This window comes from Lemur catta, chromosome 13 (assembly GCF_020740605.2).
Source record: "Lemur catta isolate mLemCat1 chromosome 13, mLemCat1.pri, whole genome shotgun sequence".
NCBI classification, from domain to species: domain Eukaryota; kingdom Metazoa; phylum Chordata; class Mammalia; order Primates; family Lemuridae; genus Lemur; species Lemur catta.
The window spans coordinates 831,988-845,431 of record NC_059140.1 but is presented as its reverse complement, the minus strand read 5'-3'; the positions used below and the strand labels follow the sequence as shown (position 1 = coordinate 845,431).

Below are 13,444 nucleotides of genomic sequence, written 5' to 3'. Positions count from 1 at the left end.
GGGACCTCTCAGACTCCCTGTGTGCAAGACAGCCCAGGTATTGGCATGTCCCGTCACTGCTACCGCGACCTCTGGTGTTTTCTTTGCTGTTTCCCTGCCTGTGTTCTGTCTTCTCTTGTCCCATCTCCTTATCCCAGCCTGCTCCTCTCCTGTGCTGCTTCCCCAGTACTTTCACTGCCCTGTCCCCTAAGATAATGATCACTGATTTGGCCAGTCACATGTCGGCTGGTCCTGTGGTCATCTTGCCTCTTGGCTCCACCGGCAGCCTTTCCGCTGCTTTCTCCCTCTGCTTCTGAGGGAGGTAGGTGCGGGGCTGGGAGGTTATCAGGCCGGGAGCTGCCCGCTCCTGGCAGAGGGGGCCTGCCCATGTGAAGGCGGACAGGTCCCTCAGCACGGCCATTCATCTGTCCCCAAGGCAGATCAGGGGGCCTCTCAGGACAGCGTTCTCCAGCCAGGTTGGGGACATTTGCCCTGAGACCCAGGCCAAAACCACACGTCCACAGAGCTAGGCACTACCAAATGGAGCATCAGAATGTTTCCAAATCTAGCTTGGAGCCCTTGGGAAACAGATTCCACACGGGGGAGTGGGCAGGATGGAAAATCCCCCTGGAACTGGCCAACAACCTTTTTGCTTAAGGCTGGTGAAATAAAGAGTTGTTTGGGTTCTGGATGCTAAGAACTCCCTTTGTCAAGTCTAAGGCTGCTGTCTTCACAGACTTTGGGAGGGATTCAAGAGCCAGATCCTGTCACAGTTCCAAGGTCTCTTGTCCCTTCCCAAGGTAGCTCAGTGATCTTGCATGTAGGACCCCCAGATTCTATGCTAGAAGGCAAGACTTCAGGGCCGACCCGTTTGGTTTCCTCAATTAATGGCCAAGTACAAGATGGCCTAGGGTCGGCATTCCTGCTCCAGCCTGTCTGCCTGGGTGACCCAGGACTCTGCAGACTGTCACAGCCTGCTCTACTTGAGTGTGAGGGGGGTGTCCTACTCCACAGGAAAGGGCTGCGAAGTGCCAAAGTGAGCCTGGAAAGAAAATTGGGCCCTCAGGGTCAGAGCAAGTGAGGGCCTCCAGAGAGGAACAGGGCCTGCACCTATGCTGCATTCTAGCACATTCTAGCACAGCCTGCTTTCAAAGAGATCCAAGATTCCTGCACTGCAGGTGCCAAAATACTCGCTCTGCCCACACATGCCCATGTAAAATACTCTGTTTATTCTGTCCTTTGGGAAGACTAAAGTAGCCCAACTCCCCTAGATCCCAGTCTTGCCCCCAGCCTGTACTCCCCACCACCCTAGTTCCAGGGGACCAGGCATCTGGGCTCTCTCCTTGCTCCTTTTCTGTCCCTGGGGTCTGGCTCCCCAAAGCCAAAGCCACAGAAGAGCTTACTGCCGAGGGAGCAGGCTTGCAGCCTGAGGAGACAGACAGGGCCTGGGCCCCTCGGGCTCTGGGGCAGAGATGCTGGGACAAGGCTCCAGAGGGCCGCCACTGGGTGACTCTTGCGGGGCTGGGGGCAGGCCCGGGTGACTTTTGCTACGGTGGGCTGCAACACTGTCTGGCTTCTCAAAGCGCTTGCCGCAGAACTCACAGGGGAAGCGCAAGGCAGCCACCGTCTCTGCATGCTTGCGCCGGTGCCAGTTCAGGGAGGCCTTCTGGCGGCAGGTGAACCCGCATATTTCACACCTGGAGCCAGGGACAGAAGGGGGAAGGAAGAGGCCTCGGCCCATCTTGACCTCCCCAGGAGTTCCTTCTGCTCCCCACTGCCTGGGTGTCCTTCCTGCCTGGCTGCCAGACCCCACGTCCCCCCCTCTGGCCTCTGGTCCCTGGCCCTCAGGCCCCCTCTCCCGCACTCACTGCAGGGGTTTCTCTCCAGTGTGGATGCGCCTGTGGATGACAAGGTTGCTGCTAGTGCGGAAAGACCGGGCGCAGAACTCACAGATGTAGTCCCGGGTGTCTGCAGGCACATGAAGGACACTCCAGTACCCAGCCCCAGCCTGTGGCCCCCCTCAGCCCACCCACCCACCCACTGTGCCCCACAGGAGTGCACCGGTACTAGCTGTCGGGAGGCCTGGGTTCTAATTAGTCATTGTCCAAATCATGGAGCCTGTCTGGACTTCCTTCACCTGACATGAACACAGAATGTGACACCCAGCCAAAAGACTTCATTATTGTCACCCCCAAGCCCACCCAAACCATTGAACTCCCAGTGGAGGGACACCTCCCGGCATCTGAGTCTCTAAGCTGCTTCTCTGCCATGGGAGACACAAGGAATGAAGAGCTGGGTCCTTATGTGTGGACTGACGGCACCGCGCACGGCCACGCGGAAGCCTGGAGTCAGGGACAGGAATTAAGAATGAAGCCGAAGGCCCAAGGACAGTCCCTGGCACCTGGAATCAGGCACCCATTCCGTCCTGCCTATTCCGCCGTCCCAGCCCCCATCAGTGGCCTCCGGAACTCGCTGTCTGCAGGTAGCCACTGCCCTCCCCACCAGTTCCAACAGCAACTGCCCGTTGCCCGCGGTCACTGCGGCACCAGCAGCTCTCACAGCTGCTGTGGCGTTTCTCCCACACCTCAGGGCCTGCAGTAGAGAAGGTGTCTTTGCTTCTCACGGCGCCCTTTATACCTCCGCCGCCACCACCTCTCTGACCCTGCCAGCAGACCCCCCCCACACTCTCACATCTGCAGCCTCTCGTCCCTTGGTCCCCATTACTCCCGGCCATCCACACAGCTCTGGCCCCAGGCCCTCCACTCCTGTCTGCCACTGCTCCTGCTGTCGCTCAGCCCTCCGGCCCTCTGTTCCCTGACTTCGCTGACCTCATCCCCACCACCCTCAGCCAGCACTCCCAGGTCACACCCAAGCACAGCACCACCTTGGAAACTGCAATTTCAAGGATTCTGGTTCCAGCCAGGGCGTCCTACCTTGTCCTGCTATGATAATCCCAGGGCCAGTCCACTGGTCCCACTGCTTTCCCTGCCCCCCGTGCCCACTCAGGCCCATTTCCAAGGCTGTCTCCGTGGCTTTCCTTCACGCACACTACCCGTCTGCCTGCCCCTCTCTCTCCCTCAGTTGCAGCTGCTTGGCTAAAGCCCAACTCGGGATAAACACAACCCTTGCTCTTGCTCCAGGCCTGCCCGTGTGCCGAGGGGTACAAACTGCCCCTGGCCTCTCCTTTCATCAACAACCACAAGTTTCAAGGGCTTCCTCTGCATCTGCATTTTCACAGTCAGTTCATTCTTCGACTTTCTAGAATCCAGAAGACATTTCATACCACCTTCCCTTTTCGCTGGCCTCCAACAACCCCAGCCCACCATCCTCACTCAGCAACACTCATTTTTAAGTCACCAAGAAGACAGAACAAACCAGAAGAGAACACCCACATCCTGTGCCCACCAAATCCACTAGGCAACTTGCATCTGCGCCTACACACGTAAATACTCAAACTGCTCTCCTGGGGCTGCCCTCCAGCACGCCCCGTAAGAACCACCCCATTTCACTTGAGGTGCCCCGTCCCACCCCGGCATCAGCAAACCTTCCCTCTGTACGGAATCAGTCCCACCTGTGTGCCCCAAAACCACAGGCTTCCAGCCAAGACCCCATTTCTCTGCTCATCTTCACAGCAAAACCCCACAAAGAACTGTCCAGACTTACTGTCTCCACTTCCTCAGCTCCACTCTGTCTTGAACCCACTCCATTTCTGGCTGTCACCCCCATGGTTAGACCGTACCTCATCTGTGCCATCCTGTCATCGGGTCATAGACGGCTTCCCCACTGCCACATTTGGTGGGCTGTTCTCATTCTCACCTTAATTGGCCTGCGGTACTGGCACGGTTCCTCCGTCCTGCTGGAGTACCTTCCGCCCTTTGTTCCTCAGATACTCTCTGCCCTCCTCACTGCCCACCTGGGCTGCCCTCAGACCTCTTCCCTACCTGCCCTCACTCCCTCTGCGTAGGGACACTCCAGCCCCATGGCTCCAAGTAACACCCGTATGCTCACGACGCACACATTTACATTTCTGCCTGACATCTCCCCTGCTCTGATTCCAGATTCCAGTCTCCTGGGATTTCTAATTAGCATATCTCAAGTCAAATTTCCCTCTCCCCAAGCCCGCTTCCCCCTTATTTTCAGGAAATCCCATCATCTTCTGCCCAGCTGCTCAGGCTAGAATCCTCCGAGTCACCCCTGACTCCTCCCTGCCCACCCCAGCCTGAGTGGCCAGATGCCGGCCTCCTGGCTCCAGTCTCCAGCCGCTTCTCCCCGACCGACTGCTCCCAGCAAACCCAGGCTGCCGTCACTGCCTGCGACGTCTCTGCAGTCTCCTCGCAGCCGAGCACCTGGCTCTGTCCGTCTGCAGTCGCCCTGTTCTGTACACAGCAGCCACGTCCCTCTCCTGCCCAAGACCCTGTGATGATGCCCATCTCACTCGGAGCAGGAGCCAAGCCATCCTGCCAGTGGTCTCAGAGGTCCCCACCACCTGTGTGACCTCTCTTCCTTCCTTCCTCACCTCCTGGCCTCCTCCCCGTTCCTGGAACTTGCTACGCAGACGCCACCTCAGGGCTTTCCCACGTGTGCTGCCCGCAAACTGCAGGGCACAGGTCTCCGTCCCTCACTTCACTTAGGTCTTTGCTCAAACCATCTTCTCTGTCCACAGCAGCAGCTCCGCCCTCACGCTCGCTTCCTGTGCCGACTGCACCCCTCTTCCTAGCCCCGCATCGCTAGAGTGGACGTCGCACAGGGTCAGGCCGCCTGCTCTGTCCCCCGCTGCAGCCAGGTGCTCAAAGCACAGGGAACGTAGGATGAGTGAGTGACTCGTCCCTCAGAGGGAGGTGAGGGGCCCAGAGAGGAGGAGGCGGCGGGACCCACACAGGGAGAGTGAAGGGCCCCAGGGAGGAGGCGGCGAAGAATCCCACAGAGGGAAATGTGAAGAAATCCACGGAGGAGGAGGTGCCGAGCCCCTCGCGGGGAGGCGTAATTCTACCACTCACCACTGTGCAGCTTCATGTGCTCCTTCAAGTGTTTCTTAAAGTTGAAAGACTTCCCGCAGCCCGGCTCTGGGCAGGAGAAGGACTTCTGGTGGATGTGCTGGTACTTCTTGTGGTGCTAGTGGGGAAACGGGTGGCAGGGAGAGAAGAGGCAAAAGCACAGCTGCCTTCCCCGGAGACCGACTAAGCTGACCCGGCAGGCAGGCTCCTCTGCCCCCATCCTGTCCGCGGGGCCCCAGCGGTTCTCCCTGCCGTGGCCCACTCACGTCGTCCCGGCCCAGGTCCTCACCTACACCAGGAGCACCACGCCCAGCCCGTCCTGACCACTGAGCTCTGCCCTCACCCTTTTCTGCTCTGGACTTCCACCACCTCACCTCCCTGTCACACCCTCACCCTGCCATGTCCCACCATGTTCCCTGGACAGAGTGCCACTCTGGGTGACACTCCTGGTTCACGTACCCATGGATTAAGTGTCTGCCCGAGAGGGGAAAGTAGTTTGGGTGTCTGTGATTATCCTTTTTGGTGTCAGTATTAATATACAGCAGTACCTCCCAGACTATCTACTTTTTACCAATAGCTCACTATAGGTACACATTTACATACACACACATACACATACATACATATATATACATATGATTCTTTTAAGTCTGCTTTGGAAAAACACACACACACACACACACACACAGGCTCTCAACCTGGAATACATTTTGTTTAAGGTAACAGGTTCTTCAATCTTAATTCCCTAATGCAGAAGTATTTATTTCTTTCTATTTAACTTAATTTGCTGTCCTGGCTCACTGAATTGCATGGGCTGTCCCCTTTTTCATAATCCCGTTTTTCCCTAGTTAGATCTCTAGGGGCTGCCTCAGGCTCCTCCAGTATGTTCGACTTGCCCCTGCCAGACGCTCTTCTCAGCCCAGAGTTTCACTGCCTGTCCCTCCAGGACTTGATCCCTTTCTATGTCACTTTCTGCAGGGGCGCTGCCCCTGTGCTGTCCCCTCGCACCTCCCCAGCCCTCTGGTCTGTGGCCCTGCCCGGCCTCAGGCCTTGCCCTGCCAAGGGCTCTGGCTGACTGGGAGGCTCGGGCCCTTCCCGCTCTGCGCCTCAAACGTCCCACGCAGTGAGCCTGGGGACGGGGCCGTCTCCCGGGCCTTGCTGCCCTCAGACTACCCACTCAAGCTGGCATGGCGAGGAGGCCTGAGCGCGGACTCTGGAGCCAGGCCACCAGGTTCAGAACCCTAGCACTGCCACACACTAGCTGAGGAGCCCTGGGCGACACTTAACCTTTCCGTGTGCCCAAGTTCCCCTATCTGCAAAGCGGGAATAGTATCAGCACCTGCTCCATAGGGGTGCTGTGAGGATCAAGAGACTTAATACATGTCAAGTGCCTAGAATTGTCATTAGCCCCCATGGGAGCCTGATGAACGCCACTGTCGTCTCTGTGTGGTCCTCGGAGGGTCCATGCAACAAGCAGTAGCGGGCAGTGGCTCCGTGCGCCTGAGGCTTGGTTCTCTGCCTCAACTACCAGTCGTCTGGTTTAATGGTTATTTACGATAGGAAAGCTCTGCACGTCCACCCTAGCCCTCCTCCGCCTGGCTCTGAGCCCCCACCATGCCTTAGGCTCCTTTTCCTCAGCTTCTCTTTCGGCCCCTCTCCCCTACCCCAGCAGCTACACAGGCCCCACGCTGTGCCCCTCACATTCAAATACTGCCGGTTGGAGAAGATCCTTCCACAGCCAGGGAAGTCACAAGGCATCAGCTCTCTCTTGGCAGCTTTCCTGGGGAGAACAATGGAGAGGAGCAGAATGACTCTGGTCCACTCTCCTCTGCCTCTGTCCTCTTGCCCTGCCCCCCCGGAGTCCCATGTCCCCAAGGCCTACCTAATTCTCTTGGGGCCGATCTGTGCAGTGTCCTCATCCCAGGCTGCAGCTGGAGCAGACTGGGCCTGACTCCCAGTGCTACAGGCAGCAAAGAGGGAGCAGAGGGCCTTGAGGGAGGGCCACATCCCAGGGAGCTCCAGCCCTCTCTGTCTCAGCCATCAGGTTACCTGGCCGAGAGCTCAGTCTGCTGGGCTGCTCGAGAGGTCCCAGTGAGCTCCGGCTGTCCCTCCACTTCCACAGGCAGAAGAGCCCTGGAACCCAGTGAGGATGCTGACAAGGACGGCCCAGCAAGAGGAGTAGAGAGAGCTGCAGGGGCTGGTGGTGTCTCCCCCTCCTTAGGTGTGTGGGTGACAGGGGAAGGGGGTGGTCTGGGGACATCTGGTTCACTGCTGAAAGGAAAACAAAGAGGAGGAGGGCATTATCTCTCTGGGCACCCAGCCAGCCCCCAGCACAACCCCAGCTGCTAACCTGAAAAGATCCCAAACCTGGAACAGCCCCACCCCCACCCATGCTCTGCACTCATACCTGCTTTCAGCCTTCAGTCTCCCCCCGCCTGACCTCACCCCTGCCGCCCCCTCAGTTCAAAGCCTGCAGTTCTTTCCACCTTCCCCCAAACCAACCCTGCCTTCCCCACCAACAAACACATCCCTCCAGTCTGCAAAGCTCTGAACTGCCTGGCCAGCCACCTCCTCCCTCTCTGGCTCTGCTCAGCACCCTCCCTCAACCCCAACTTGCTCATCTGGAGAGGAGCTGTAGGTCCATAAGCTGGCATCACTGAGCATCTCCTCTTCATCCTCATCGTTCTCTTCTTCCTCACCCTCTTCCTCTCCTGGGGGTGGGAAGGTCTCTGGTGGGGGTCCCACCCCCCTGCAGGCCCAAAGAAGGCAAGCCTGAGGCCCTACTCCCTCACCCCCACTATCCACGCAGGTCCGCCCTGTCCCTCCTACCTGCATCCTCACCTGGGCAACCTGGCCTCTTGAGTCCTCTCATTATGCTCAGATTCCAAACCTGTTGGCACAGGCAGGGTCAAAGGGGAAGGAACTCCGGGGTCAAGGGATGAGGACAGGTAGAGTTCTAAGGTCTGAAGTGATGGGAGACTCTTAAAAAGGAGGGGAGGAGGGGACAAAGGCTACTGGAATGGAAGAGGGTGTTTTATTTCAGAGATGATAGAGTCGCATGGTTCAAAAAAATATAAGTATAAAAAGTATACAGTGAAAAATCTCCTTTCTAATACTGTCCCCCTATCACGGAGTTCTTCCCACAGGCAACCTGTTTTCCTATGTGCCCTTTCAGAGATCTTTTAGATACATTCACAAGTACACACAAATATATATTCTTTTCCCTCTTATTTTTATTTTCCACCAATGATAGCATACCATACACCCTATTCTGTTTTGTTTTTTAGACATAACAATATATTTGAGGATATGTTTCCTCGTTAGCATAGAGTTTTTCCATTGAGAAAGGATCATTTTTAGAGAGCACGGCTCTGAGCTACAGAAAATAGGAAATCTTTTTCCTCCCTTTTTTCCACAACCCTTCTTTTCCCCAGCCTACCTGCAGGCTCCTGCCCATTCCTGGCCTCTGGGTACCAACTTCTCCCGGCAGTATGTGGAAGGGGGACTGGCTTAGGTGCCTCTGTAGGTGTAGGGCTCACAGAGGGTCCCCAGGAGAAGGTGTGGCCTGCTGAGCACTCCCACACAAGCCCCCCATCTTGGCCCCCAGGCCCCCGAAGTCCAGGTACCAGGCTGCACTCTCTGCTGTGGGCATGAGACAAGAGCACCAGATACTGCAGACCGTTGGGGGGCAAAGGCTCAGGACCTGGAAGGGTGGGGGAAGCAGTCAGGCTGAGCTGGGAGGCCTCCTCCTCCCACCCTGAAAAACCATACCCAACAGCCCTGACCCTCCAAACTCCTGGGCAATTTAGCCCTAGTCCTTTATTATTCTTAAAGGCCCAGACCCCCGCCCAAGGTCCTGATATATTGCTTCCTTCCCCAGAGGCTGCCCTCATAAAACTACTCTGGGCTCCCCAACTCACCCCTCCATTCCCAAACTCACTCGGGCGCCCCTTGATCCGACCCACTCGGAGGCTCCTGGCCTCAGCCATCCCCTGCCTACCTGCACAGAGGATGCAGCCTGAAGAAGTGTATCTGCCAGCGGAAGAAGAGGCGGGTCAGCTCAGGGCCCAGGTGGCCACCACCCTCTGCCCTGGGCACTCACACACGTGAAGGGCCAGCCCTAGTGGCACCCTATTCGCTTAGACCACGAAAAGGGGACTAGGACCCTGCGAGGCCACAAACCACACAGGCCCTCCTGCCGAAGCGAGAAAGGAGCTGCAGCGGCACTCGGCCCCGGAGAGGGAGCTAAGGGCTGCCGCCGGGGTGCCCTCCCCAGCGCCCCTCCCGGGCCCCTGACCGGTCCAGCAGGAACTTGGCCAGCTGCGAGTGCAGGGAGAAGCCCAGCCGCTCCTTGAGAAGGCACCACCGCTCCATGTGGCCGCCCAGGCGGATGCGGCACTTGCTGCGGCGCGCATCCAGCTGCCGCCGCTTCTCCCTCCGCCCAAGGGACAAGTCCGCTGCCGGGGAGGAAGCCATGCGCGCCGGGGCCTGGAAGGTGGGAGGGACGTGCGTGTCATCAGGGCCCCCAGAACTGTGGGGTCCGAGACCTGGGCTCCCCCCGCCTCTAGGGCCTCGGCCTTCTCGTCAGTGAATTGGGGCAGGACTGAGCTATTTTACTAGCAGCAGCGGCAGGTACGGGGCCAAACCACCCCCAAGGCGCGTAAGCCCAGCGCGGACACAGCGCGCCGGGTGGGAGGCGGGTGGAAGCATCAGGGCCGGCACAAAGGCCTGGGCCTCCAGCCCAGGGAAGGGTGTGAGACTTCCGTGGGGAAACTTCGGCTGCGCTGGGGACACCGACACTTCATCCCGAGGAGGGCATCGGCCTTCACCGGTTTGTAGGGGAAGGAGGGAACGTGCCCGGCGTGCACCCGGGGGTGTCCTTCAGAGTTGGGTCCTGCGGGGTGGGGTCGGGGCAGAGGGCTCAGGGCGCCCGCCACCCCTCTTGGGCCGACCCACGCAACACTCACGACGCGCAGAGCCGACCAATGCCCGCGGCCGCTCTCAAGCCGTCCCGACGCCCGGCCTCACCTGCGCGCCCCCGCCCGCCCTCACCCGACTGCGCCTGCGCCTCCCCGGGAGAGCGGCGGGAGGACGGGGCCCACCTCGCGCGCGCCGCCGCCGTTTCTCTTTTAAGAAGAAACCGTCCCCTGGCGCGTCGGTAGCTGCAGGCCGGAACTGGGGCCGGCCCGGGGAGGGCAGCTGGCGCCGCAGGCTCGCGCTTGCGCAGTGGCCGGCCGCGCAACGCCTGCCGGGAGGCGCGGTTCCTGCGCGCGAGCTGCGCACGGCGGCTGCGGCGCCGCGGGGAGCTGTGGTTGGGTGGTTGTGGAAACCGGAGGCCTGCAGGGCAGGCGGGGTCAAGCCGGCCCTCCCGTGCGCCCACCCCGGCCCCTCCAGCCTGTCCAGGGACGTTCCCTCCTCCGTTCCCAGTTTGCACTCACTCCTGACTCCCCCCACGTGCAAGCGAACGCACTGCCCGGTCAGCCTCCTGCCCCGCCGGCCGGGGCCCCACGGCTGCGGTCCTTCGTCTCTGTGGGCACCGGAATGCCTCCGAAAAGGTGCCCAGGTGCTCTGTGGGCCCCTTCTCTCTTCTCACTCTCTTCTCTTCCAATGGCTGCGATGGAGCTTTCCTCTCCCCCAGGCCGCTGCCATGGCGCTCGCGACCGCGACGTTGCTCAGTGCAGTGGTTGGTTCTCCCAGCGTCTCCCTCACCAGCTTGTGAGTCTGTAGACCTCTTCCTCCCCACCCTTACGGCCGCCACGCGTCTCCCCCCAGTCTGACTTCTGTGACTTCACTCGCTCCCGGTTTTCCTCCCTCCTCGCTGGCTTCTTTCATTTTTTGAATCCTCCCGTTCTGTCCCACCAAAGGATGAAGTGTGCTCTGGCTCAGGATCTGGACCAAGTCTCTCTCTTCTGGACATGTTCTCTTCTTGGGTGGTCTCATCGAGTTCCATGGCTTTAAGTACACTGACGGCTCCCAGCTTTATATTTCCAGCCCAGCCCTCTTCCAGCTCCAGATACACACACACAAAACCGCTCGGCTATATTTCCATGGTTAACTGAGTTAATACATGCACAGAACTGAGGATAGTGCCTGGGATGTAGACAGCACTGACACATGCTAGGTGATATTTTTTCAAACATGACTATGGCAAACATATAACGCTTAATAATTGCCTGTCCCCTCTACCATCTCAGAAAACAATGTCATCATCCACCCATTTGCTCAGACCAAAATCCTGGGAATCAACCTTAACTCTTTTCCTTTTGTGACACCCAAACCACATACATCAGTAAGTGCTGTTGGTCGTATCTCCAAAAATATATCTTGACTCCATTCACTTCTGACCCTTCCACTGCTAAAACCCTACTCAAAGCCACCTGTATTTATTATCTGTGGTTGGTGTAACAAATCACCACAAACCTGGTGGCTGAAAACAGAAAAAATTTATTCTCTCACAGTTCTAGAAGCCAGAAGTCCAGTATCAAGGTGTGGGCAGGGCCACACGCCCTGTAAGTGTTCTAGGGAAGAATCCTTTTCTTGTTCTAGCTGCTTCTAGTGGTTGCTGGCATTCACTGCTTTGTGGCCACGTCACTTCAATCTTTGTCTCTGTGGTCACATTGCCTCCTTCTGTTCTGTGTCAGATCTCCCCTTGCTTCTCTTACAAGGATGCTTGTGACTACATTTAAGAGTCCACCCAAATAATCCAAATAATTTCCTCATCTCAATATCCTAAAACAATTACATCTGCAAAGTGTTTGCTGTATGAGGTAATCTTCACAGATTCCAGGGATTAGGGCTTGGATTCTTTTCCAGGACCTTGTTTTAGTCTGACATACCATCATGTCTCACCTGGTCTGTGGCCACATCTTCCTAAAAGATCTGCCTCCTACTTCACCTCCTACCCTCACAAAGTAGGGAAAGTGACCCCAAAGAACAAATTTCTTGCTTAAAACCTTTTGGTGGTCTCTAGTGCAATTCAAAACCCTTACCATGGCCTCAAGGCCCTATGTGATCTGGCCCTTGGCTGCTTCTCTGGCATCTTCCCCTACCTTTCCCTCCTTTGTCTACTCTGGCATAGCCCTTCCCACCTTCTTGCTGTTTCCTCTGTCTCAGGCATGCTGGAGGGAGTTCCTTTCTCTCTGGAGCACTCACCCCCCCCCCAGCTTTTTCCTTGGTAGCTTCCTTCTCATCATGTAAACCTCAGCTCTAAGATCACCCACACAGAAAGGTCCCTTTCCTCAGCCATTTTCTACCCACTGTGCCATATTATGTTTTCTTCATAGCACTCATTATTCCCTGAAATCATTTTAGGGAGCTATTTGTGTGTTGTTGGTATATGATAATTGTTGACTTGCCGAGCCTTCTCCTCTGCAGCCTAAACATCCCAAATGACATGGTGTCCAGACATGAACCACCATTAGGATGAGCCCAGCATGTCCTGTCCATGTTCCTCTTTATTTGTGGTACCAATGACTCAATGTACTTGTCTGACTAGTGTAAGGTAGGAAGGAAGATCCCCCACCTTGTTCCACATACCTTACTCATCAATGAAGGTATAACTTTTACATCAAAAGAGCAGAACTCAAGGTTACTCAGCCCTTGGGTTAGCTTTGGGGGCAACCAGCAATCAGGGAGGACTTGGAAATGTAGCTGCAGCGGCTCTCTGACAGGGGTGCAACAGTAGCCATGTGGGACCTGACCATCGCTGGGGGAGCTGAGGTGACGGGATGGTAAGAGTTGATGTCATGGCGAAGGCAGCTGGTGCTTTAGGACCAAGGAAACCTAGTAGGGCAGGAGCTATTTGGCCTATCTTAAAAGTTTTTTGATGGCGTTATGGTTACTATATTTTTCAGTTCTAAGATTCCATTTGGTCCTTCTTTATATCTGTTATTTTTGCTGACACTTTATATTCCTTGTCTTACTTTGCTGTGGCTATTGTTTGTTTATGGTAGTCATTGCTCACTGAAGCATTTGGTCTTGCCTGCTTTAAATTCTTTGTCAGCTAATGCTAACATCTCTATTATCTTGGTTTTGGTACCTATCGATTGTCTTTTTTCATTCGATTGTCTTTTTTCATTCGGTTTGAGGTCTTCCATGATCTCTGTATAACAAGTGATTTTCTGTTCAACTTGGATATTTGTTATACTGTATTGTGTTAGGAATCTCTGGATCTTATTTACATGTTCTGATTGAACTGGCTTCTTTGACACCACTCTACCAGGGTGAAAATTTTCACACTAGGCATCCACAGACACCACTAAACAGGGATGGGAGGGACAGTTCATTACTGCCAGGTGGGGGTGGAAGTGAGGTCTTCCCACATGGTTTCCACTGAAACTGTAGGAATGGTTGGGGATAGGTGACTTACCACCAGCCAGCACAGATGAAGGCTCAGGAATATAGAGGTTATTAAGTATGAAATGTCTGATTTCCTTAAGTACTAAGTTTGACGGTTGATATCTCTGACATTT

At 56.2% G+C, this 13,444-nt stretch overlaps 1 protein-coding gene across 6 annotated transcripts; it reads right to left on the bottom strand.

The window, feature by feature from the left end:
* Positions 1-1,187: 1,187 nt before the first annotated feature.
* Positions 1,188-10,179, bottom strand: ZNF692 (zinc finger protein 692). Of its 6 annotated transcripts, none has more exons than XM_045567391.1 (12): positions 10,076-10,179; positions 9,271-9,461; positions 8,974-9,005; positions 8,413-8,676; positions 7,815-7,863; positions 7,591-7,722; positions 7,023-7,244; positions 6,856-6,933; positions 6,675-6,753; positions 4,977-5,091; positions 1,848-1,947; positions 1,188-1,676 (listed from the first exon to the last, which is right to left on the bottom strand). In XM_045567391.1, the coding sequence occupies exons 2-12, from the start codon at positions 9,447-9,449 to the stop codon at positions 1,379-1,381; spliced, it is 1,548 nt and encodes a 515-aa protein (XP_045423347.1). In that variant the 5' UTR covers positions 9,450-9,461; positions 10,076-10,179; the 3' UTR covers positions 1,188-1,378. The 6 variants fall into 6 exon arrangements, with proteins under 6 accessions (XP_045423347.1, XP_045423349.1, XP_045423346.1 ...); XM_045567393.1 differs by lacking the exon at positions 10,076-10,179 and adding an exon at positions 10,002-10,051; XM_045567390.1 differs by lacking the exon at positions 10,076-10,179 and adding an exon at positions 9,941-10,035.
* Positions 10,180-13,444: the final 3,265 nt, after the last annotated feature.